The 23,092-nt window shown below is 43.1% G+C and overlaps 1 protein-coding gene across 3 annotated transcripts in view; it reads left to right on the forward strand.

Annotated features, from left to right (window-relative positions):
- Positions 1 to 23,092, forward strand: part of UVRAG (UV radiation resistance associated) — a 305,917-nt gene that overhangs the window by 280,022 nt on the left and 2,803 nt on the right. For 2 of the 3 annotated variants that reach the window (XM_046685391.1, XM_046685392.1), the window contains one exon: positions 1,041 to 1,132. In XM_046685391.1, the coding sequence (XP_046541347.1) occupies positions 1,041 to 1,132 (92 nt within the window). Of the gene's footprint in view, positions 1 to 1,040; positions 1,133 to 19,341; positions 19,847 to 23,092 lie in introns of those variants that run through there. The other variant, XM_046685393.1, reaches the window with a different exon arrangement.

The following is a 23,092-nucleotide window of genomic DNA, read 5'->3' on the forward strand; positions in this document are numbered from 1 at the left end:
GAAAAATTGATTGAGTACTAGATACAAACAAAAGAAGACTTACTTTGATTTTTTTTGTGGATGGTGGATTTATTTTTTAAGAAAAGAAAATATTTAAAAGTTCGATTTAGCCACTTTTGAATGTAGGTGCTGGAAAGTAAGACCTAGACCGGTGACCTTTCCCGTTTGTACACCAGTATACAGGTTACAAAGTATTTTCTTCAGATATCTTAGGTTCTTTGAAAAATACATTTCTAGGGGCCGTGTGGTACACTTCCTCTGTTATGGCCCCTTAAGGAAGCAAATGGTATTCGGAGACGGAGTGAGAGGAGGCAAGGAACAGACAGAGGACAGCCGTTTAGCAGGTTACCTGAAGGACATGGAGGAACACCAATCTCAGACGATCAGCCTCTTACCAGCAGAAATCAGTTACACTAAGGGCCGATCTAGCCCACAAGCCAGTAGCTTCCTCATACTAGCTCTGCAGCTCTGTCCTCTGGTTCTGGACAAAGAGGAGAGTTAGAGATACAAGAGAAATGCAGAGCACAGCCTCTGGAAAGTGGCTTGCTGTTTATTTGCTTAATAAGCCTTGACTGAGCACTAGCACTGTGTCAGACACTGTTGGGAATCAGAGATGAATCCAACCTGACCCTCACGCTTGATTGTGCAAGGGAGAGTCCATGAAAGAAGGGCTGAATGTGCTCAGAGTATATACCAGCCTTCAGTATCCAAAATGAAATACTGGTTTTCATTTCATACTGGTATGTGTCCCTGGAGTTTATGGTAGCAACCCTCCAGGGGTCTTTGAAATACCCTGATTCTACAGGTTGGTCATCCCTAGTCTTCTCCAAGTTTAGGTGGCAAGGGAGCAGGAAATGAAAAGACTACTTTTAAGTACCATCCCAAAAGTGTGGTTGATGATACTGAGATCATACATTCACATTTCCTCCTTTAGAGTTCCAAAAAAAAAAGAAAGAAAACTTGTTTAGTGGTGCGTATCTTGGAAGCATTGCCTAGTATCTGCCAGAATTTCTTCTAATTCTATTTTTCTCCCTTTGCAGCTCAGATATCAACATGGACTAGGGACTCCAGACTTGAGGCAAACCCTTCCTAACCTGAAAAACTTTATGGAGCATGGACTAATGGTCAGGTGGTAAGTACCTTCATCTCTCATAACCAGAGACTGTATTGTGGATAACAATCCTGAGAAACTTTCCTGACTTCCACGTTGCTCCGCACCTGCCGTCTGGGTTTTCTCTGTGATAAGATAGCTGAAGAAGAAAGGCAGCCCTCCTGCTAGTGTAGGTCTCAGCTCCAGGCTGGCTGAGGAGGCTGAAGCACCCTCGGGAGGGGGCGGGTTTGAGGGGCTATGGTTGGAACATTTGGAGGTTGGCTGGGCAAGGAATCCTTGAGGGCATTGCTGAGGCAGAGACTAGAGGACAGCAGATGTGATTCATACAAGGGAGACGTGGAGCCCCTAGGACTTCTCCAAAGAATCAACAAAGGACGAAACTATAGAATGAGCGTCAAGATCAATGGCTAGGAGAGTTAAAGGAAGAAAGCAGACAAGGAATAGGTCAGGTTGCCGGGACCTAGCCTGAGGCCGGGAGGCATATACTGGAATGTTTCCTGTACAGTACTTGATGGCAGTGCCTGCTGTACCATGAGGGCAAGCTGCTGCTTCAAAGCGCTTTGTCAGGACAGACGTGACCCTTTTAAGGAGAGAGGGGGAAAGGGAAAGTCTGCTGCAAAGAGACCCTAGATTGATTCACTTGACTTACGTAAGTGGAAAGCTGTTGGCTCTCGCTGTTTAGTAATTCTTGAAGTTTGAATCCTTGGATGATGGGCAGTAACTTATAAAATCACGTGAATGGAAATCAGGCCTTAGGGCTAGACAGCTGGGAGCAGCATAGTTTCTTTCTTCTAAAGAGCGCTAGCTTCTGATCCCAGATCTTTTTCTAACCTTCTCTGTGAGCTTAGTCTTAGCTCTCTGAGACTTAATTTCCTCATCTGCAATCCCTGCCCTGCCCATTTTGCCAGTTTGTGGTGAGCATGAAATGAGATATTAAATGGAAAAACTGTTTGTGGGGAGGAAGGTACAAGATGGGTTCTGTTTTCTTCTGTGCCATAAGGATAAGCCTTCAAGATAATAAGAAAGCGACATCCATGATTAACCTTTACTGTGATGTTTTTGATTTCTGTCTCACATGATCTTCAAAATGCAAGTTCCAGATGTCTGATTTTAGATAGGACTCCTGTTAAGCAAATACGTAATTGTTTAAAGAATTCTACTCAGAATATGAAAATACTTAGAAAAGCTGAGTGATGATATGCACCTATATGCCCTGAGGAATGAAAGACAGAAATGGAGTTTGAATGTAAAATAATAACAAGAATAGTAATAATAAAAGTGAACTAGCAGACACTTATTTAGTATCGTCTGTGTGTGAGGTTCTGTGTTAGGCACACTGGAGGAAACAAGAAGTAGAAGGCACAAGCCCTCCCTTCAGGGGGTTTGTGACCTAGTTGGAAACGAGCTATATAATTCATCAAAGGTTTATAACACAAATGGTAGATAAGCTAAGACGATCAAAAAAAGAGGCAGCCTACAACGCTAGCTGATTAACCACTAAATGAATCTCACTCAGTACAGACAGCAGATTGTCCCACATCGTGTGTTGGAGTCTGTCCTTTGTCCACTGTTGGATAATGCCATCTCTCTCATATACCAAGTTCACTTATATACATGGATCTGTTTGCAGGCTCCCTGGTCTGCTTCCTTCTTTTATTTGTCTATCCTTGGGCTAGTACCACGTTTTTAATTATTATAAGATAGAATTTCTGTAAGTCTTGTTGAGGTTTGAGGATGCCCAATAAATAGCATCCCTCTTCCCCCTGACATTTGGGACCATTTGAAAGAAGAGATATAAGAGACAGACTAATAGAAATGAAAAGCTCAGTTTTATTACTGATAAAGCTGCTTGGAAAATATCGCTTTAGATGTATAACAAGAGCTTGCAAAGAGTCACTCAGAATTGAACTTACCTTCACAATCGTGTGAACTGGAGAAGCCCAGGCTCTCCCCACAGAGGCAGGCCCTTAAGCACACTGCAGAGAGCAGTCCGATGACCCCTGCAACAGCCCAGACGGGGCTAAGCCAAGAATACACAGGTTCTATTTTTCCCTCTAAATTCACCAACCAGAAGAGGCCTGCCTCCTCTAAGAGTGAGTGAATGAAAGGATGGAGAGAGACCAGGAGTGTTACTCCTAAATCATGGGGGTTTCTTGTTTTTTGGTGTTTTTTTGGTGAGGAATATAGGCCCTGAGCTAACATCTGTTGCCAATCTTCCTCTTTTTGCTTGAGGGAGATTTGCCCTGAGCTAACATCTGTGCCAGTCTTCCTCTATTTTGTATGTGGGACGCCACCACAGCATGGCCTGATGAGCAGTGTGTCGTCCATGCTCAGGAACCAAACCAGCAAACCCCAGGCCACTGAAGCAGAACACGCAAATTTACCCACTGTGCCACCAGACCAGCCCCCTAAATCATGTTTTTTCATAGCTGGAAAAAGGAAGATATTCCCAACTTTCTTGATATCTGGTAGGGTAAGGGTCCAACTTACAGTTCTTCTTCAGAACTGTCTTGACTTTTCTTGACTTATCAGTTGTGTTTGAGTGATTTGACAGCTTTATGATATCAAATCTTCCTAACTGTGAACATGGTATCTCTTTAGATGTTTTCTTACTACTTCTTAAGCATACTTCAGTGAGGTTTGTAAATTTTCTTCATGGAAGTTTGGCACATCTGTATAGACACTTAGTCCTATGTAGCTTACTGTTTTGGTTGCTGTTATAAATTTTTCAGTACAACATCCAAGTTTGTTGTGGCTGGTATAAAGGAATCCCACTGATTTTTGTATTTTGAGAATGTATCCAGCAACCTTGCTAACATTAATTACAACAGTTTGTCTTAGATTCTCTTGGATTTTCTATGTATACAATCGTATTTTTTTAATGAACGATGGCTTTGTTTCTTCCTTTCTGCTTTTACCATTTTCTTTACTTTTTCTTGTCTTATATTTTACTATGGAAGAGCAGCAGCGATAGTGGGCGCCCTTGTCTTATTTCTAACTTTAAAGAGAATACTTCTCACTTTTCACCATTAAGTATTGTATTTATTGCAGGGCTGAATAGATACTCTTTATTAGCAAAAGGAAGGTTCTTTCTATTCCCAACTCATTAAGAGTTGTTTTTTAATCATGAATGCGTGTATTTTGAATTTTATCAAATGCTTATTCTGAATCTATTGAGGTAGTACCGTATTTGTTCTCCCTTACTATGTTAATGTGTTAATAAATATTAACACGTTTTCTAATGTTAAACCAGATTTGCCTCCTGGGATAAACTGTACTTAGTCATGATATATTATTTTTTCCTATGTTATTGGATTTGATTTGCTAATATTTTTAGAGTATCTGTATCTGTGAACTGAGATGAGAGTAGCCAATATGTTTTCTTTCTCGTATAATAATCCTTGTCCAATTTTGGTAACAAAGTTATGAGAGCCTCATACAATAAATTGAGGATCTTTCCCTTCTTTTCTATTCTCTGGAACAGTTTATATAAGATAGGAATTATCTATATCTTGAAGGTCTGATAGAACTTAGCGAAAACCTAACGTTTTTTATTTGTTGATGGAGGAAGTATAGATTTTTAACTACTGATTTAATTTTTATAATGATTATAGGTTAATTTATGTTCTGTTTTCCCAATTCCTTGCTGACTTACTCCAGTCTGATTTCCAGTTTTATCAGTATACTGAAATTCCTTTTATCTAGGTAGGTGCCTGCTGAACCCTATGTTGCCAGACCTAAAGATCACTTTTCTGTCCTTGTCCTGTTTCGCATCTGGTGGCATTTGGCATTGCTGGCCATTCCTGCCTTCTTGAAACCTTCCTCCTTCTTGGCTTCCACAGTACTACCCTCACCTGGTTTTTCCTTTCAGCCGCTTTTTCTCTGTCTGCTTTTCCTATTCCTCCCCCTTTACTTGATCGTTAAATATGGGGTTCTCCGTGGTCCAATCTTAAGTCCTCCTCTCTTTTTCTCTCTCTACTATGTGATCTCATCCATTCCCTCAGTTTATATGCTTATGTCTCCCAAGGTTATGTTTTTAGCGTAAACCTCTCTTACAAACTTTGTGTAATCAAAGACCCACTTGACAGCTCCCCTTGGAGTGTTACAGGCGTCTCAGCCTCAGCATATCTAAAACTCTCCTTCCGCCAGTCTTCTTCCTCTCAGCAGATGCTCTCCAGCTCAACCCACTTGTTCATACTCAGGGGTCATCCGCGATTCCCTTCTTTTCTTCACTGCTACCGAATGGAAGCTAATTCATCAGCAAACCCTCATCTCTGCCTGCGAAATATATGTCAAATCTGACCACTTCCCACCATCTCTGCTACTGCCACCCCAGTCCAAGACACCACCTTCTCTTATCCAGACGCTGCCCTGGTCTAGCTTGTCTCCTTGATTTCACTCTTGTCCCACTTCTGCTCATTCTCCACAATAGCCAGAGTGATCTTTTTAAATTTTAGCTGTATCTTAGTCACTCCCTAGCTTCAGTGGCCGGAATGAAATCCAAGCTCTTTTCCGTGGTCTGCCTGGCCCCCGCCTTTCCCCCACTGCCTCATCTGACACCACTCTCCCCTCACTCTCGTGTAGTCACTATACTGACCTCCTCTTATTTGTAGGAACCAATTCTTTCCTGACTCAGTCATCACACACAGTCCTGCCGCCTAGAATGTGCTCTCCCTCTTCTCTCCCACCACCGTCCTCACCCCATCCCCTCACGTAGAGGGAACAGCTGTAGAAAAGGCACAGTCGCTTTATTGGCAGAGAACAGACCCCCTTGGCTAGATTGCACATTCATTTGAGGAACAGAGAGAATCTGAGTTCTGTGGTACTTAGTGCTTAAAACGGCAAATACAAAATTACAGATAAAAGTAAATATTTAAAATGAGGAGTGGGGCCGGCCCGGTGGCACAGCGGTTGAGTGCCCGTGTTCCGCTTCTCCGCGGCCCAGGGTTTTCCGGTTCGGATCCCGGGTGTGGACATGGCACCGCTTGGCAAGCCATGCTGTGGTAGGCGTCCCACATATAAAGTAGAGGAAGATGGGCACAGATGTTAGCTCAGGACTAATCTTCCTCAAAAAAAATGAATAAATAAAATAAAATGAGGAACAACATCACAACAAATTACTAAAACTTTAGAGTTTAAATCCCTTTCTTTGGAGATCTCTTTAGACCATTTACCCCAAATGCTTACATGGAAATGCTCCCTCATTGCAGCCTGGCTGCCCTTCCCCCGCTAAAACACTGTAATTTCTAGCAGCTCTCATCTCTGAGGCTCAGAGAATAAAATGACTTTCCAAGCATGGTTGACCCGTGAACATGTAGCAATAAAACCAGAATCTAGGTCTCCTGGCACTGATGCAGTAAACCCAGTAAGCCCCAAATTCACACATTTCTGTAGTGCCCCTCTGTGCCAGCTGTGCCAAGCGCATTAACACTGAATGAATCGTAGGTACCACTTTATGGTGCTCTAATGAAAAATGGGCTACTAAGATAGACGCAAAGTGCTACAAAATGAATGTGCATAATGATTCCGAGTCAAGACCACCGCGGGAACCCAGGCTGGAAGTTACAAATCTAAACAAAGCTCGAACAAGCGCTTCTAGCCTCAGAGGAAACCTGAGAATTTCCGAGAGCAGCCATGGACTGAGGAGTTGCCTCCCGAGCCCGTGCTCCTTGGGGCAAAGGGTAAAGAAACTCATGCTCCTGAGGGAGCCTCTGACGTCTTTTGTAAAGGAAACACTTCCATTCTCTGTGTAGTGGTTGCCGTCCACAGATTGGTCCCTGCGGAAGCGGACTGCTGCATGTTCTTTCGGTGTCGAGGATTTCAGACTGGCTGAGGGTCAGTGCCGTCACTGAATTCCTCCTGGTGGTGAGCTTCAAAGCATTGTGACAGCTTGTTTTGTTTTGGTTTGTTTGTTAAAGAAAAGACAGTGTGATTGAAATTCCTTTAATGAAGTGGGTTTTTTCCTTTCACATTAGAGAATTCTTATCTGATATCAAAAGCATTTACCTGATTAATCCTGAAGCTAACCCCTTTTCCCCATGAGCAGTTACGTGGGGCACAGCCCTCAGTGCTTTATGCCAGCTCTGTCCCAAAGAAGTCCTCATTATCCCGTCCTGGGGTAACTGACTCCATCACAACTGCCAAGCAACACAATGTTGAAAAGCAGAATTTCGGCTCAGAGTTTGTACTCTTAAATATTTTGGTTAAAAACCACCAGCATGCAACTTAAACATACCATGTTTCTTTCTTTTACTACTAACTACAAAGTGGTCCAAGATTCAAGTTGACATGCACATGCACAGCTGATGCTAGTGCTGAATTATGGTCAGAGAAGAATGTACATGCAAGCTGCTACTTGATAGCTGCCAGCAAGATGCTAAGTGTAGAACTGCGTTGAGGAGATGATGTGCTGTGGCTGCTGTGAGCGGGCCGTCTGCTGGGGCCCCAGCACACGGGTCCTGGGACGGTGCCTTCGTTATGTCTCTCCACCTCTCTCTCGCCCCCTCTCAACTGACCCCCAGACATACCACACTCATTTCTGAACTCAGTGCTTTTCTCAGACAAGTTCCCACTACCTGGAATGGCCTGCCCTTGCCTCTGCCCTACCCAGATGTTGCTCTCACTTTAGGACCCAGCTCATACCCTACCTCGTTCACTCAGCAGGCACAGTGGCAGATACAGGGATAAACATATACTCCCTCAGTAGCTTGAATTTGCTTCTCCCAGCACGTCTCACCCACTAGGCTTTTGAGCAGCCTGAGGCTGGGGCCTGTGTCTTACTCCTCCTGTGGTCCCAGCCTGGCATTAGGGCAGCAGGTGCTTGGTAAGTGATGAGCACGTGAGTGAATGAGCATGCCATCTGTCCTGTTCTATTCATGGACTGTGCTCTTTGAGTGCATTCAAGGAGCTTATAGTCAGTCTAATTGAAGCAATGAAATAGGAACAAACAATATTAGAAAGGAAGTTATTTGGAATGTTGAGAAGAAGGCATTTACTTCCTGGTGTGAGGGGTGTGGGTGAGAATTGGACAAGCCTTCACTAAGGAGATAGCATTTGAGTGGACCTAGGACACAAGAGGGATTTGGACATGTGACGGTCGGGGTATGGGACAAAATAGGTTAAAGAAACAGTTGCCTAGTTGTAAAGAGCATATAAAGACTCTGGGCTTGAATAGCAACTCCACTGCGTACTGTCTCTGGGACTTTAGTAAAGTGGCGATAATAGTGCCTACCCAGTAGAGTTGCATAAGGGTTAAATATGTAAATACCTAGCATACTGCCTGGCACATAATAGTAGTCAATAAATGGTGGCTGTTAGTATAAAAATGGAATGGATAAGTGAGTCATAGTTGTTATATCTGTTTTAAAAATTAAATCCATTCTTTGTTATAGCTGTTTTGTTTTTCCTTTAAAATCTACAGTCATCTCCTTACAAATAGATATAGAATATGGTTCTTGGTCAGTTTTCTCTAATAGTGTCTCATGCTGTCTTGCACATTAATGCAGTAAAATATTCGCCATCTCCCTCTCGCTTTCCCCAAATCCTTTAAAGACTGTTCTGAAGTCTTAGAGACAAGTACCCCACAGGTCTGTCTGTCTACCTACTTTTTTGGTGCCTACCTTCTGAGGTGACTTTCTCCTGCATTTAGAAGTTGTGAATAATGAAAGTCTGTTATTTGCAGAACGTTCTGTTTTTGTTTAAGCTTGCAGCAGCCCTGTGAGGGAAGCAGGGCAAGGATAGTGATCACTGTTTACACTTGAGAAAACCGAGGCTGAGAAATGCGAAGTGACTTGCCTAGATCTCGTGGTAATCAGCAGTAGGACTGGGACCGGAAGCCCGGGTTCTCTGGCTCCTAGTCTCGCGTTCTTTTTACTGTACCCTGCTGCCCCTTAGTAGTCGGTGGTCACTCTGTCCCTTCTCTCCCTTCCCCAGCCCTCCCGCCTCTGTGCTGCTGAGTTTCTAAAACCTGTTCCCTTCCACGGGGAAATCCACCAAAGTCCCATCCAGAGCACCAGAAAAAACGCGCCGCCAAATCGAGGCCACAGTTCTGGTGAAAACCTTCTCTCTTGCTCGTCCCGTACCGTCTCCCTCAGCGAACTAGGAAGCTAAGAGTCTTGAGACTTTGTGAAGAGTTTAAGGACTTTAAGACTAAAGGAAACAAAAATGATTATATGTTTCAACTCCATTGGTTAAGAAACAAGAAAACTAAAGGAAGCCCGTAGGTTGGTCTAAAACATGTTTGCCCTGTCGTGTTTGTCTTCCTTAAATTTCACATTCTTTATTCAGAGTAAGACGTGATAAAAGCAAGATTTCAAAGCCATCTGTCCTGCTGCATATATGGAATTTTTTGTTCTAAGTTTAATTTTTCCAGACTATAAAGCTTAAGCTCTCTGGCAGCTTAATGCAAGGCAGTGTGGTGCAGTGGGAGGAGCACTGGACTTGGCAGTGGATGTGGGCTCCAGCTTCAGCGCCATCATTTAATTTTCACAAATCGTTTTTGAGTATCAGTTTTTAGAAATAGAGTTAATAGCACCAGCCCTGTTTCCCAAACATAGTTGTATGGTGCGAATGAGATAATGTCTATCCGAGTGGTTTATAAACTAAAAAGGACTAAACAAAGGAGTGTTAGGTATTATTCACGCGTGTAATAATCTGTTGTCTCCTCTGCGGACAGCACTGCTAAAGAGACGGAAGAAGAATCGGAAGTGTAAGATCTGCCCTGCCTTTGCTTAGCTGACAGTTGTTTGGTTTATAATCTAAATTAGTAGATAAGACAAATTAAATATTTTGAAGAACATGACTTGCACAAATATTCCAGTGCATTGTTCACTCTTGCTGTCACGTGGGACTTGAGCCTGAGCCCCCGCCTCAGTGGACGCTCTGCTACAGTGATCACCAGCCTTGGACTGGTTTATTTGTTGTTTTAGGACCAAGTGTGACATTTTTATAGTGACTGCATCAGTTTCAGTGACCTTAGCGAGGAGAAGTACCCTTGGCTACTCTGCAGCTTGCGGGAATACTTCTCCAGATTCCTTCTAGTGTTTAATGGTGTGGCTGTGGGAGAAGCAACTGAAGTCATCGCACTTCAGTCATAAAATCTCTAGCTAGTGCTGTTGCTGAGCTATTTCTGATCTCGTCTTCCATTATTTTTTATAAGTAAAGAGAATCAAGCTCCACAGCTTTTTTAAATAAATAAATAAGAAGGAAGTACCTAAGAACTTTGGCATATTTTAAGAAAATGGTTTTTTCAGTAACTGAGAATAATGAAAATCTAGAGCAAGTAAGCCAGTCTACTTTCTTTAAAGTCAGAGGGTAACAATATGGTAGTTCAGCTTTTAAGCCAAACCACTCACCTTTGAAAATGAAGCAGTATCCAGCATTAAGATTTTTTAAAAACCTCGCTTTTAAAAAGCAGATCTATCCTCTTTCCTTCCCTCCATCATGCTTGTGCTGAATTCAGAACTAGTTTCTGGCAGGTGATCCCCGAGGGACTTAAAATTCAACATGCTCTCTAGCTGATGTTGGTTTTTAAATTTAGATCAAATGACATTGTCTTTGAAGTCTCAGAGGACTGCTGAAGGTAGCTGCACCAGACAGGCTTGCCTTTCAGAGCACTCTTGCAGCCTGGCATCTTTAATATGAAAAGTGAAGCCTGGTCAAAAATAAATGAGAAAGAAAGTTTTATTGGAGTTATTTACTCTAAGATAGCTATTTTAGAAGGAACCTTGACAAGTCCTCTCCTTGCCTCTAGACAGGAACGCACAAGGCATATGGGTATCTGCTGTATTTTAAAAGACCTTGGGGCACCAGGCTTCTTCCATAACTCATTCCAGAGTTTAAACACCCTCGCTTCAGGAAATTCTTCCCTATATTGAACTTACAGGCCCTCTCCTGCGGTTAACACCCATTTCCGCTTTTTTCTGTCTCCAGTCAGGATGGAGAACAGCTGGCCAGCATCCTCTGTGCGCTAATCCTCCGTCAGTGACACGGAGTCGTTTGGGTGTCCCCAGGCTCCCTTTCTCAACCCCCAGCAACCAGGTCTTTGAACTAACTTGAGATCCTTTTTTCTTTGTTTTTAGTTCTGTCTTCTTTATTTCTGTTCATTCCTTTTGATTATAGAATAATATGTGCTCAATGAATAAAATTTGAAAGATGTAAAAATATGCAGAAGAGGGGAGCAGAATAGCCCCACAATCTGCAGACAAAAACCCTTAATTTACTCAGTTTTCTGTGTGTTTCTTACGTAGCTGAGATGACATCCTCTCTACTAGCACTATGCGATAGAAATACAGTCCGGGCTGCAGGTGTAAATTTAAGAGACAAGTACCCTACAGCCATGGCAGCCATGTTGAAAAGAAATAAAGGGAATAGATTAATTAATTGTAATAATATATTTTATTTAGTCCCAATAAAATAATACCTTGTCAACATGTGACCCATATTTTTTACATTAATAAAATATTTTATATTCCTTTTTTTCATACTAAGCCTTCTAAATCCAGTGTGTATTTTACTCTTACAGTGCATCTCAGATCCAACTAACCACATTGCAGGCACTCAGGAAGCTGTGGCTCGTGGCTGCAGTATTAGACAGCACAGTCCTTGCAATTGTATGTACTGCTTTTGTGCATATCACATCTTAAACCTTTTATCAATGATGCTAAAGACTTTTTCGCATCGTTTTAATGGATGCACAATATTTCATCAGATTTACTCTAACTCTGTCTTTAGATTTTTCTAAAGACGTCTTTCATGTTAGAAGTAACCCTGTAGTATTCTTTTTTTACATTAACTGAATGGTTTCAACACCTCGCCAAAAGAAAAAACCGTAAATTATTCCTTTTGAGTACAACTAATTAAATCCATTTATTCGTAAGACAAATATATTGTTAGTATTTACTGTGTGCTCTGTACTCCATTGGATTGAAAAGCGAAGGGGGAATTTCAAGAAACAGAAGAAGACCAGTCCTTCCCATGCAACGTTTACAAGGCTTGGCTCCACAGTTGGGTGGCGCGCGTGTTGTGTTTTATTGTCTTAAATATCCTTGCCTTCGTTTCTTACTCCCCCCCTGCAGACACACATAGCCCGATTAACTCCCCTCACCCTTCAAGGCACCGGTCACATACAGCCTGCTCTGATGGGTCCTCCAGATGACTGCTGGCTCCCTTCTCCATTATAAGAGGCAAAATGTATATTGTATACAAAGCACCATGGTCTTCTGGTTATTGGTTAACTCTCTGCCTTCTCTACTAGAGTGGCAACTCCTTAATGATAGAAACCTTATTTTGTACACCTCGTTATTCCCAGAGCCGAGTGGACTGCCAGAGAGTGAACGCGGGTTTCAGTAATGTCTACCGAAACGTGTTGAAATACCAGTGATCATATTAAGCATCAGTTGGACAGTGTAGTTACAAGTGCTGTAGCTGTTCAGCCTTCAGAGAGATCACTTTAAGTGGGCATGGTTGAAAAAGGCCTAATGAAGGAGGTAGGAATGGTGTGGGCTTCGGAACATGGGCATACTTAAATGAATGGAGGGAAGGAATTAGCAGAAAAGCCACTTATAAATCCTGTACTAAGAAGTCAGTGTTTTTCAGGAGGGGTTCTTTAGCGTATGCTAAGTGTCAGCAGATAAGCATCCTTCTCGATCTGAAGCACTGTCCTGGGTTTCAGAAGCGCTGTAGAGATGGTCTTTGCCCGTCAAAAGCTGACACAGGTATGCAGCGTTAGAAATGAGCACTGGCTGCTTCAGTGTGACCTTTGAGTTTAAGCTCAATTTACGTATAATTCCTTGTGATTCAGCTTTGGAGTTGTTAAAGATTGTTTTGTATGATGCTTGTTCAACCATTCTTCTGCTGGTGGATAGCAATATATAATAATAAGTAATGTCATTAGAGCTAATATCAAATGACTGTTACTACAAACCAGGCACTCTTCCAGAGCATTTTGAATATGATATTTAGTTGACTCATTTAACCCTCACAACAACCCTGTGAATTAGGACCCATTATCCTATCTTATCTTACAAATGAGGAAATTGAGGCACAGAAAAGTTAAAATAGTTTAAAAGGTGACACAGCCATCAAGTGAAAGAGCTCAGATTTGAACCTAGGCAGAAGAGTTTTAGGGCCCCTTCTTGGACTCTTACTCAGTATGGCCTCTCTTACATCTATGTTAAGCGTAAAATGTTTTACACGAGAGATCATTTAGCATCTTGTGATTCCAGAAAAGGAAGCCTGTTATTATAGCCCTCTCCTAGTCTTCATTCCTTTTCCACAGCTCCTTCTTTTCTCACATGCGGGTTCCTCTTCTCCTCGTCATCATAAAAGACTGGAGCCTCCTTAAGGCTCAGTCCTAGGCCCTCCTTTCTCTCATGTTCCTCTTCATCCCGACATGATCTTATCTACAACCATTATTTTAATTATCAGCCACATTGAAATAAAGCACAAGTGTAATCTTCAGCCAGGATCTCTTTTCTAATATCAGACCTGTATTCACACTGCCTCCTGGACGTTTTCACAGCACGTTCTTTGTGCCCATGGTTTTTTATTCCCGTCTTCCACTCTGACCACCGTAAGCCTCGTGGTCTTCCAGTACTCTGTTTTCAGCACATGGAATCTCCATCCTTTCTTTTATACTGGCCAGGAATCCAGGCATAATTCTTGGTTCCTCCCTTTCCCTCTCACCCCCATATCCAGCCTTAGCAACCCCTGCTGATTTCCCCTAATATGAACATTTGTCTGTATCTATACATTTCCATTCTGGTCCAAGCCTCCATCATCTCTCACCTATACTACTGCGCAGCCTGTGGTCCCTCGGCATCCACTCTGGGCCCCTCCGTTCTATTCTCCGACTTTAGCCAGAATGCACTTTCCAAATCAATCAATCAGTTAATCTCTCTCTTTCTCCCCTACCCCCACATGTCTACACACACACCCAGCCTAAAACACTTAATGACTTAGATAAAGAGGAAAATTCTCCGCTTGGCCTGTGGGCTTCTGCCTGGTCTAGACCTTGCTTTCCTCTCCAGCTTTCTCTTCTACCATGCTGCTCGTCACTTGGTGAGCTTTTGGATCCTCAAACATTGTTCTCTCTCTCATTTTTTTTTTTTTTTGAGGAAGATTAGCCCTGAGCTAACTGCTGCCAATCCTCCTCTTTTTCCTGAGGAAGCCTGGCCCTGAGCTAACATCCGTGCCCATCTTCCTCTACTTTCTATGAGGGACGCCTACCACAGCGTGGCATGCCAAGTGGTGCCGTGTCTGCACCCGGGATCCGAACTGGTGAACCCTGGGCCTCCGAGAAGCGGAATGTGTGCACTTAACCGCTGCACCACTGGGCTGGCGCCCTGTTCTCTTTCTTGACACAGGGTCTTAGCATTTGCTGTTCTTTTTGCCTGGAAGATGCTCCCATCCAGCAGACTATTCTTCACCTGGTGAAGAATTCTCCTAGCCCTTTGAATCTTGGCCTTTTCTGGGTCACTTCCGTTACGAGCTTTCTTAGTTCCTGTACACTCCTGCATAGCACGTGTCAGAGGTTGCGCTTTACACTCATCTTAAATGTTGTGACAGATGTCTGTCCTCTCAGACCACTGTGGTGTAAGCTCCACAAAAGCAGGAGCCGTGCCTTTTTTTTCAATCATTGTTGTAGCCCCAGAGTCTAGGCACAGTGCCTAGTGCATGGTACTTACTCAGTGTGTATTCGAATAAGGGAGTAAATCATTTCCTTGGTTAATATGTTTGTTAGCATGCATATAGCTTTATACCGTGCCTCTTTCAGTAGTAAGAGGACCGCAAAAGGTACGGCTCCCGAGACCTTATCCCAGAGCCCCCCCAGTCTCTGACTAAGCAGTGACTGCACGGCGGCTCGCTGGGTTTCAGGCACTTCTTCCGAAGGCCTCCAGCATCTCCAAAATGGTGGCATAGCTATCCATTTTTCCTTTAAAATAACAAACAGCCAACTCCCCATGGTTTGGTTCATGTCAGAGCTTATTAGAAATGTGGTGGCAGTGCAGCCCGAGCAGCATCTTTCAAAGAATTAGCTTCACAAATTCTGTCGTTAGCCTCTGGAGTCCAAAGCTTCCTTTAGCTCTCTTTGCAAAGCTACTCTTTAAATCCAGAAAGTGTGCTCTAACCAGGGTTTTAATTTCCCTGTCGAGTTCTTTCTGGGGCTGGGCTCTGTGTGGTTGCTGTTCTGGTTTCCCTGGCGAAGGTAGAGGGTTTTTTCCTAGCCTTCTGCATAAGCACTTTATGACTCCCCTGTCTCAAGTGCTGTCCAGACTCTCCGAGGGGTCCCCAGGCATCATCCCTGGCATCTCCTTCTGTTTTTACAGACCATTTTACGTCCTCCTGATGTTTGTTGCCTCACTGAGATTTCAGTACATTATTTGTATGTTGATTTCTTAAAGTGAACGCTGGTGGGTAAAGTGGCTGACTTGACCCCTCCTGGGTCAGCCTTGAGACCGAGCTGGCCTGCGAAGGGCTCTTGGCTGTGGACACCCCTCAGCGCCTGTCAACTGGCCTGCGCGGGAACCTGTCTTTTCCAAGCTGGGCCCAGCTGCCCAGGGCCGTGGAGGTCTGATGGCCAGGCCTCCACATCATATAGCCTGGGGAAATGAATTTTTTCAGCCTGCCTGTTTTATCCTCTGCCTGTGGAACTTTCTCTTTCACAAATTCGTCTTTCCATCAGTACTCAGTTTAAATAAAACGTAAAGGCTCCCTTGTTCAGTTATACCTTTTAAAACTCTGTTTTTATTTAGTCGGACTTTGGCAGGAAACCTTCCGAGCTGAGCCCAGAGGAAAAGTGACCATTGGCACAAATTTCAGCCTATGCTTTTGGCCTAAGATTGTTTCTATTTTTATTTTGTTTCTTGTTTTTGTTAACGTCCAGGGCAAAGATGAAGCACTTTCACTTATCAGGTAATGGTGAGAGGCCTTCAGACTGCTCGCTGTGGCCCGGAGCGGGCATGCGTAAACTGTTAACCCCCAACTTCCTCCTGGGAGATAAAACCTAGCTGTTAAATTTGGCTTTCCCAAAAGGAGGCTCTGTACTCCTGCTTGATCAGAGAGAGAGAGAGAGGAAAAAGATAAATCCCAACCTTTGTGGATTTTGAAAAAGAATAGTAGCCTAATTTATGGGGGTTGTTTTTTTGAAAAAACTAACTTTATGTCATAATTTCTTAGCTGCCAAAAGACGTAATTCTACCTCAGCTTCGCCTTGGCAACCTGCTTTTGGCACTCTGTGCAGCCCTGTCGTTGCTCTGCATTATTTAAGCAGTAATCTTTAAGAAGGTGAGAAACTATTATTGCTTTTTAGCACAGTTGACATGATATTGGCGCAGAGCTGTACCTGGAGCTTCAAACATTTCTCATGGCCACAGACCAACTCAAACACCTCCATGGAGGGTCTCACTGCCATGAGGTCACAGCTCGCTGCGACGGGGAGAAAGAAGAAGATCAAATGTTGTTTGAAAGTTTGGGGTTTTTTTCTTTTTAAGTATTCTTATTCCACGGAGTTATAGCTGTAGATTTTGGCCGAGATCCAGACAATCAAGATTTAGCTTTTTGACCAGCTGTGATCTAGTAATGTTCCTCGGAGGAAACATTCTGTAGGAGGGAGAGACGCATACTTGAGACTGTGAACTGTACCCTTTTCTAATACTTTACAGAGTGAGACCTGGTCGTAGACAGATAAAAGAATCACAAGTGAATCTGAAAAAGAATAGGAAAAAATCTTTTCAAACAGCTGAAAATTCACCCCAGCTTCAAGAACTGTGTTGATATGGTAAATCTTTACATTTTTCTTTTATTTCACTTTTCCCTAAGTCTCCACATTTATATCATTTCATGGCAGAATGTATTTCTGGTCGTAATTGATGCTTAGAATGCATCAGCATTCCTGTAACAGCGTAAGGCCTAGGAAATCAAACAGGCCACACAAACGTAATGTAGGCAAGAAGACAAGAGAAGGAAAGGATACCAAGCCCTTGACCTAAAAATTATTCTTCTGCTTCTCACTCCTCCCTCAGATGGAAGGAGAGATCAAACGTAGTAGTTTTGGTGGCAAGTCCTAGGGATTGTGAGAGAAGGGAACGAACATTTATTTGGTCAGACTGCCTTTGTTAAATCACTGTTAGTTGCTTTGTGACAATGAGGATATTACCTAACCTCTGTGCCTCAGTTTCTTCATCTGTAAAATGAGGACAGTGTTCATAATACACTTAATAGAGATGTGAGGATTAAATGAGACCGTATATAAAGCTGTTAAGAGTACTTACTCCACAGTACTTCATAAATGTTAGTTGCTATTGTTTTCTTTTTTTATTTTTTTAAGATTTTATTTTTCCTTTTTCTCCCCAAAGCCCCCTGGTACATAGTTGTATATTCCAGTCGTGAGTCCCTCTGGCTGTGCCATGTGGGACACCGCCTCAGCATGGCCTGATGAGCAGTGCCATGTCTGCACCCAGGATTCAAACCAACAAAACCCTGGGCCACCGAAGCGGAGCGTGTGAACCCACCACTCGGCACAGGGCCAGCTCCTGATTTATTATTATTAATAATTTATAGAGTACCTACTCATTATACCAAGAATTTTACGTGTATATCTCATTTACTCCCTATTGCAACAACTGTCAGGGAGGTATACCCATTCCACAGAAGAGGAAGCAGTTTCCAAGCAGTGAAGTGCTTCAGCAGTCGCCCATATTTTATGACGGCGGAGCTACGTGTGGAGGTCTGGAATGTCATATGTGGGACCAGTGCGTTCTTATCTTGTTTTCTCTCTCCCAGTTCCTTTTCTGTAAAAGGAGGCTATAGCTTCAGGCAATAAAACCAACAGAAAGAGGAAGAGGGGAAGGGAAAGTGTTGGGGGCGAGGATGGTGGATTGGAATGAACTGTCTCCCAGGTCGGCTTCATGGCAGGGTATTTGTACAATGGTTATAAAAACTCTGAACACGGTCCTCCTCATTTAGGTTAGGGAAACAGAAATTCTCCCTCTTACGAAAACTTTCTCCCCCTGAAGCTAAATTCATACAGAAAAATGATATGTCCGGGGTTTAGGGACAGTTGGAATACACCTCAAAGGATTCTGGGAAGTTCTTCTAGTCCCCAAGTATTTGGTAGATCATATAAAGAGGGGCGGTTTGAGCATTTCTACTTTATTCAAAGCCTTCCCCACCCCATATTCTCAAGCAAAAAGAAAATAAACTAGAGTTGATGTTTCACATTGGGCAGAATGCATCTTTTGATTGATTTAGCACTTCTTCTCCAAAACTCTTTTACACTTTTCTTAATTCTTTATCTGCTTCTTTCAGCTAGCTCCCTGCTATGCGGAAGTGGAGCTGGGGGTGGCTGGGGGGTGTTCCCGCTTTAGACAGTGTTCTGTCCGGGGAAAGCAGCGGAGGCAGGAGTTCTAGACTCTGTTCTTTCTTCTGCTGCCTCTGATCCTGTGTTCCCACCCAAGGCGTTAATGTCTTTGAGCCTCAGTGACCCCTTCTGTAAAGTGAGGATCATACTTTTGGAAGCTGAAGCCCATGGAAACTAATAATAGTGACAGCAACCCACAATTACAGCTACTACTGCCGTCAGTGTCCATGCCACTGTTCTGCCGAGGATTTGAAGTACATTATCTTATTTAATCCTTACCACAGTCTAGTTGTCTATTTTATGGAGGAGAATACTGGAGCAAACAGAAGATAAGTGCCTGCCTACAGTCACATAACTAATAAGTGCTGAGTTCAACCTGAAATTCTAACTCCAGACAGACCAGGGTCATGTTGGCAGAGCTGGGAGTAGAATCTACGTCTTCAGCATCCTTTCTCATCACCACCACGATCTCAGATAGAGCTGAAGAGATAACCAAAGGTAACGGATGGTGATAAAGAAGCACTCACAAATTACAACGAAATTAATCACCTTAATTTAGGGAGATCAGAGAAGACTTGATCCAAAGAGGCCAAATGTAAACCAGGCTGTCCTCCTTGACCTCTAAACTCCCGACTGCTTGGCTTCTCCCTCATCTTGCTATTATTTGTGACCCTAGGATATCCTTTCTTACTTGTAGCAAAAAAATGTATTAAGTAATTTAACAGTCCCCAGAGTGGTTCAGTTATTCAGCGACCTTTGCCGTGTTTCACTAAACTGTGGCCTAGTGAGTTTGCAGTTATGCTATCTTTGGGTTGTTTTTAAATAAACTCCTTTTAATTTCAACATTAAACCCCAGATGTCATGTTTCCAGGTTTCCAATTTGAACCTAAGCCAAGCTGGGAGAGACATCCACTTGGGGCAAATGGCTGACGCGGAGAACGAGTGCAGTGACCTGGGGACTCGGTCCCGTCGCTTAAACCTCGGGCTCTGCGCCCCCAGATCTAGCGCCTAGAATGCATGGGGACCCTTGGGAGTGGAGGGTACCGAAAAGCTCCTGCGCCTCCTGCCGCTCCTCCCCTCTCCTGGAGCACCAGTCACTGTGGGGTTCCGAAGAGTAGAAATCCCCTCTAAGTTGTTCATCACCACTTATCATGTACTGATTTCATTTGATAAATAAATTGTCAGCAGCCTTTAAAAATTGGTCATATGATTAATAAATCTAAGCACTTCAACCTCTTCTTCCATCTAGATGAAATAATCATGAAGCCAGACCATAATCTGACAAAAGGAATCTTGAAACCTTCCAAGCGTTTGTTTTTGATCTATTATTTGCCTTTTCAGTTGCTGCCTTTCTCTTTTTAGGCAATAGTAGAAGTAAATGCTCCTTTTTTTCTTTCAAGAATTTAGCTTATTAATGAAAGTTCCTTCTGGAAACCTATTAAATATGAAATAAAAATTGTTTTATTAAAAATCTGTGCATTATGATTTCATACAGAGATGCTCAAGCAGTAAGATTTTGGAAATATCCTAAATCTACAAAACAAAGGGAATGATTAAGTAAATTATAATATTCCATTCAGTGGAGCAGCCGTTTAGAATTGTTTACCAAGAGGTTTTAATAACATCCAAGAGCAGGATACAGAATTGTATATATATATACCACAAACACAACTTTAAGTTTGAGGGGTTTTTTTTAATTAAACACATATACATAAAATCAAAGTCTGAAAGGAAAATATTCAGAATTAATAGTGATTATTTGCTGGATAACAGACTTGTGAGTGATCTTTATTTTTTTTTACATGGTTTATATTTTTCGAGTTTTCCAGGGAGTATAAATTATTATAATAGTTAAAAATGCATGTGTTTGTATATATTTTGATGTAATCATTCGACACTTCAGCTGTTTAGAGCTCAGCTATCTTAAAAATCTGGAACATTGCTGAGATCCTGGAAGTAATAAAAAAAACTAATTTTGAGCAGCCAAAACTAATGTTACAAAATTCATGTAATGTAGCATATTATGCCCAGGACATCTGCTGCCCGTCCCTCAAATCCTGTTTACTCTCACTTTGCACACAATTCTCAAGACATCTACTCTGCAGGAACACAGCTAATTGGAAGCAAACATTAAACAGAGAGGCCCCCACGGGCAAGAGCACGGCACAGCGGCCCTGCCAGCGTGACCGTGAGGGAGGCACAGAAAGCGTCCGGGCACGCTGAAGAGCCTCGCCTCACGCTCAGGTCCTGGAAGCACGCCGCTGGAGGTCCTGTCGTCTCTTCCCTGTGTCATAGTTTAGTAGTACTCTTCACTTTGTTGGCCCACAGTTATCAAGGAAATACCTTTTCTGATTATAAGATTATACTCTTTTAAGATTATAAGAAGGGCTTCAATAAAATTTTTTGGGAAGATTTCATTGCACATGGCTAAAAATGGAAAAAAAGACAAAATGTGATTCTAGGGTAAACTTTAGATATGTAGACTTCTTTATTGTCTATTCAGAATAACTCATTTTCTTACTGTTCTTAAAAGGGCACACTTTGCTGTTATTTGGGTTTTCCAAATTGTATCTGAAACTGTCGTTACATGGATTCTCATAAAAGTCCAAGGAAACTGGAGAGGAATATCACAAAATCAAGATATCTTTACCTCTCAAAGCCTTAGAATCCATCCATTAAAATAAGAGTGACACCTTAGAGCTTAGATAGAGGTTGGGCAGGTTAAATGAGCAGGCACGTAGAATGGCTTGTAGCTTGATGCCTGGCATGTCATTGGCACTTCGCAAATGTGAATTCAATTTGAGTATGAGTTTCCCATGTGAGATAGAACAGATGCATGGGCTCTGGAGTCAGACGGGATCTAGTTCAGTTGTGGGGTCTGCAACCTTGAACAAACCACATAACCCACCTGCCTGCCTACCTTTCTCACAGGGTGGAGGTGAGTTCAACATTACTGATGTGCAAGACAATGGTAGTTCCCTTCCCCTTGTGGTTTTAGGGGAGGGACGCCACCACACTTTATTAGTTTTCTGTTGTGCAAAACTGAGGACAGCTTTCAGGGGGTATCAGAATCAAAACGGGCTACACAACCCTTTCCCCCTTTTGTCATGAGCACTGGCCTGCTCTCATGCACTGCCCTTTATCCCCCACCTGGAGCCCAGCAGAGAAGCAGACAGGATGCCCAGGGGACACAGTTGGGTGGGGTGGTGGCAAGGAGTGGGTCACATCAGTCACCCTTCATAGCCGTGAGTGGTTAAGGCCCTGGCCTCTGGTCGCGTGCCGGCAGTATCACCTTCAGTGTTCCAGGCTGGGTCACCTGGTGCTTCCCACCCCACCTGGGCTAGGGTGGCAACTGAAAGCGTGGCCTGTCTGCCTAGAGCGGACTGTCTGTGGGTGGTGCTGATGCTCCGTTTTGGTTTGATTACCTAGGCCCCCTGCAAAATCATTTAGAGAGGGACACTGTCAGCAAGTGGTAGATTGAAAACAACAAGGTTTGCAAAAATGTGTTGCTTACCCAATTACTGCAAGTTGTGACAACATATTAGCTGAAAACCTAGATTAAGGCCAGCAGATTTTGCTCCATTTTGTTTTGTTTTTCTTGAAAACTAAAAACAGTAATTTACTGGTCTACTTGCCCAGTTCTGTATGCGGCCCAGTGACCACCCCTAATTATGAATTTTCTCCCGGCACCGACACTTACAGCTGAGGAAGGGAGTCTAATGGGCCCCGGCTTAGAAGCCTTGTGCTTGCCTTTTCTCAAAAAGAATAACCCTTGCCTAAGTGACTGAGGCCACAAGGATAATCCAGCATCAGAAGGAAATCTGAGAGAAGGGGGAGCAGGAGCTGGTTCAAAGACTTGTGGCTGTGGACACAGGTAGAAGGAATCCTGGATCCTTTCTTTTTTTCAGGGCACTTATCACAATTGTAATTTGAAAATGTAGTATTTCAATAATTAATAGGTGTCTTTCTCTTGCAAGACGGGAAGCTCCTCAGAGGCAGGGCCTGCCCTGTCCTGCATCTGTTCCCTCCCCGAGGCCTGGCGCGGGCAGCCGCTCTCGTTGGGAGGGTATAGTTTCCAGCCCAGCTTCTGCTCCTGCCTGGTAATTGCCCTTTTGCAGCCACTTCTCTGTGTGTGTTTCCTCATCTGAAGGCCACGAGTCAGATGGGTCTTGTGTGCGCACCTCCCTCTGTCTCCGGCCCGGTCTGTTCACTGTTGTACTGAAGCTGACCAGCTTCCTCCGATACAGCATGGAGAACTGTGACCAGCACTCCAGGGCTGGCCTAACTAGCACAGTGTATCACATGGCTGCCATTTTCAGGTCTGGAGACTGTATTTCCAATCACTAATTATTAATTCATTATTTCAGATTTAAGAGTAATAATGTATACCTTGCTTTCTTGACAGGGTTTTTATGAGGACCCAGTGAAATGACGTATATGAAATTACTTCAGAAACTAGAATGCTTTGTATAGCTAAACAGTGATTATTATTGCTGACCCAGAGTATCTTCCTGAGACGTAACTCAGGGTCGAAAGAAGGCACTGAAGAGTAGGTTGCAAAACATGTGAGAGTAGCTTTATAAAGAAGTCATTTCCTAAGTTAATTTTTCATTAAAATATAT

The sequence above is a fragment of the Equus quagga genome, chromosome 14 (assembly GCF_021613505.1).
Source record: "Equus quagga isolate Etosha38 chromosome 14, UCLA_HA_Equagga_1.0, whole genome shotgun sequence".
Classification (NCBI taxonomy): Eukaryota; Metazoa; Chordata; class Mammalia; order Perissodactyla; family Equidae; genus Equus; species Equus quagga.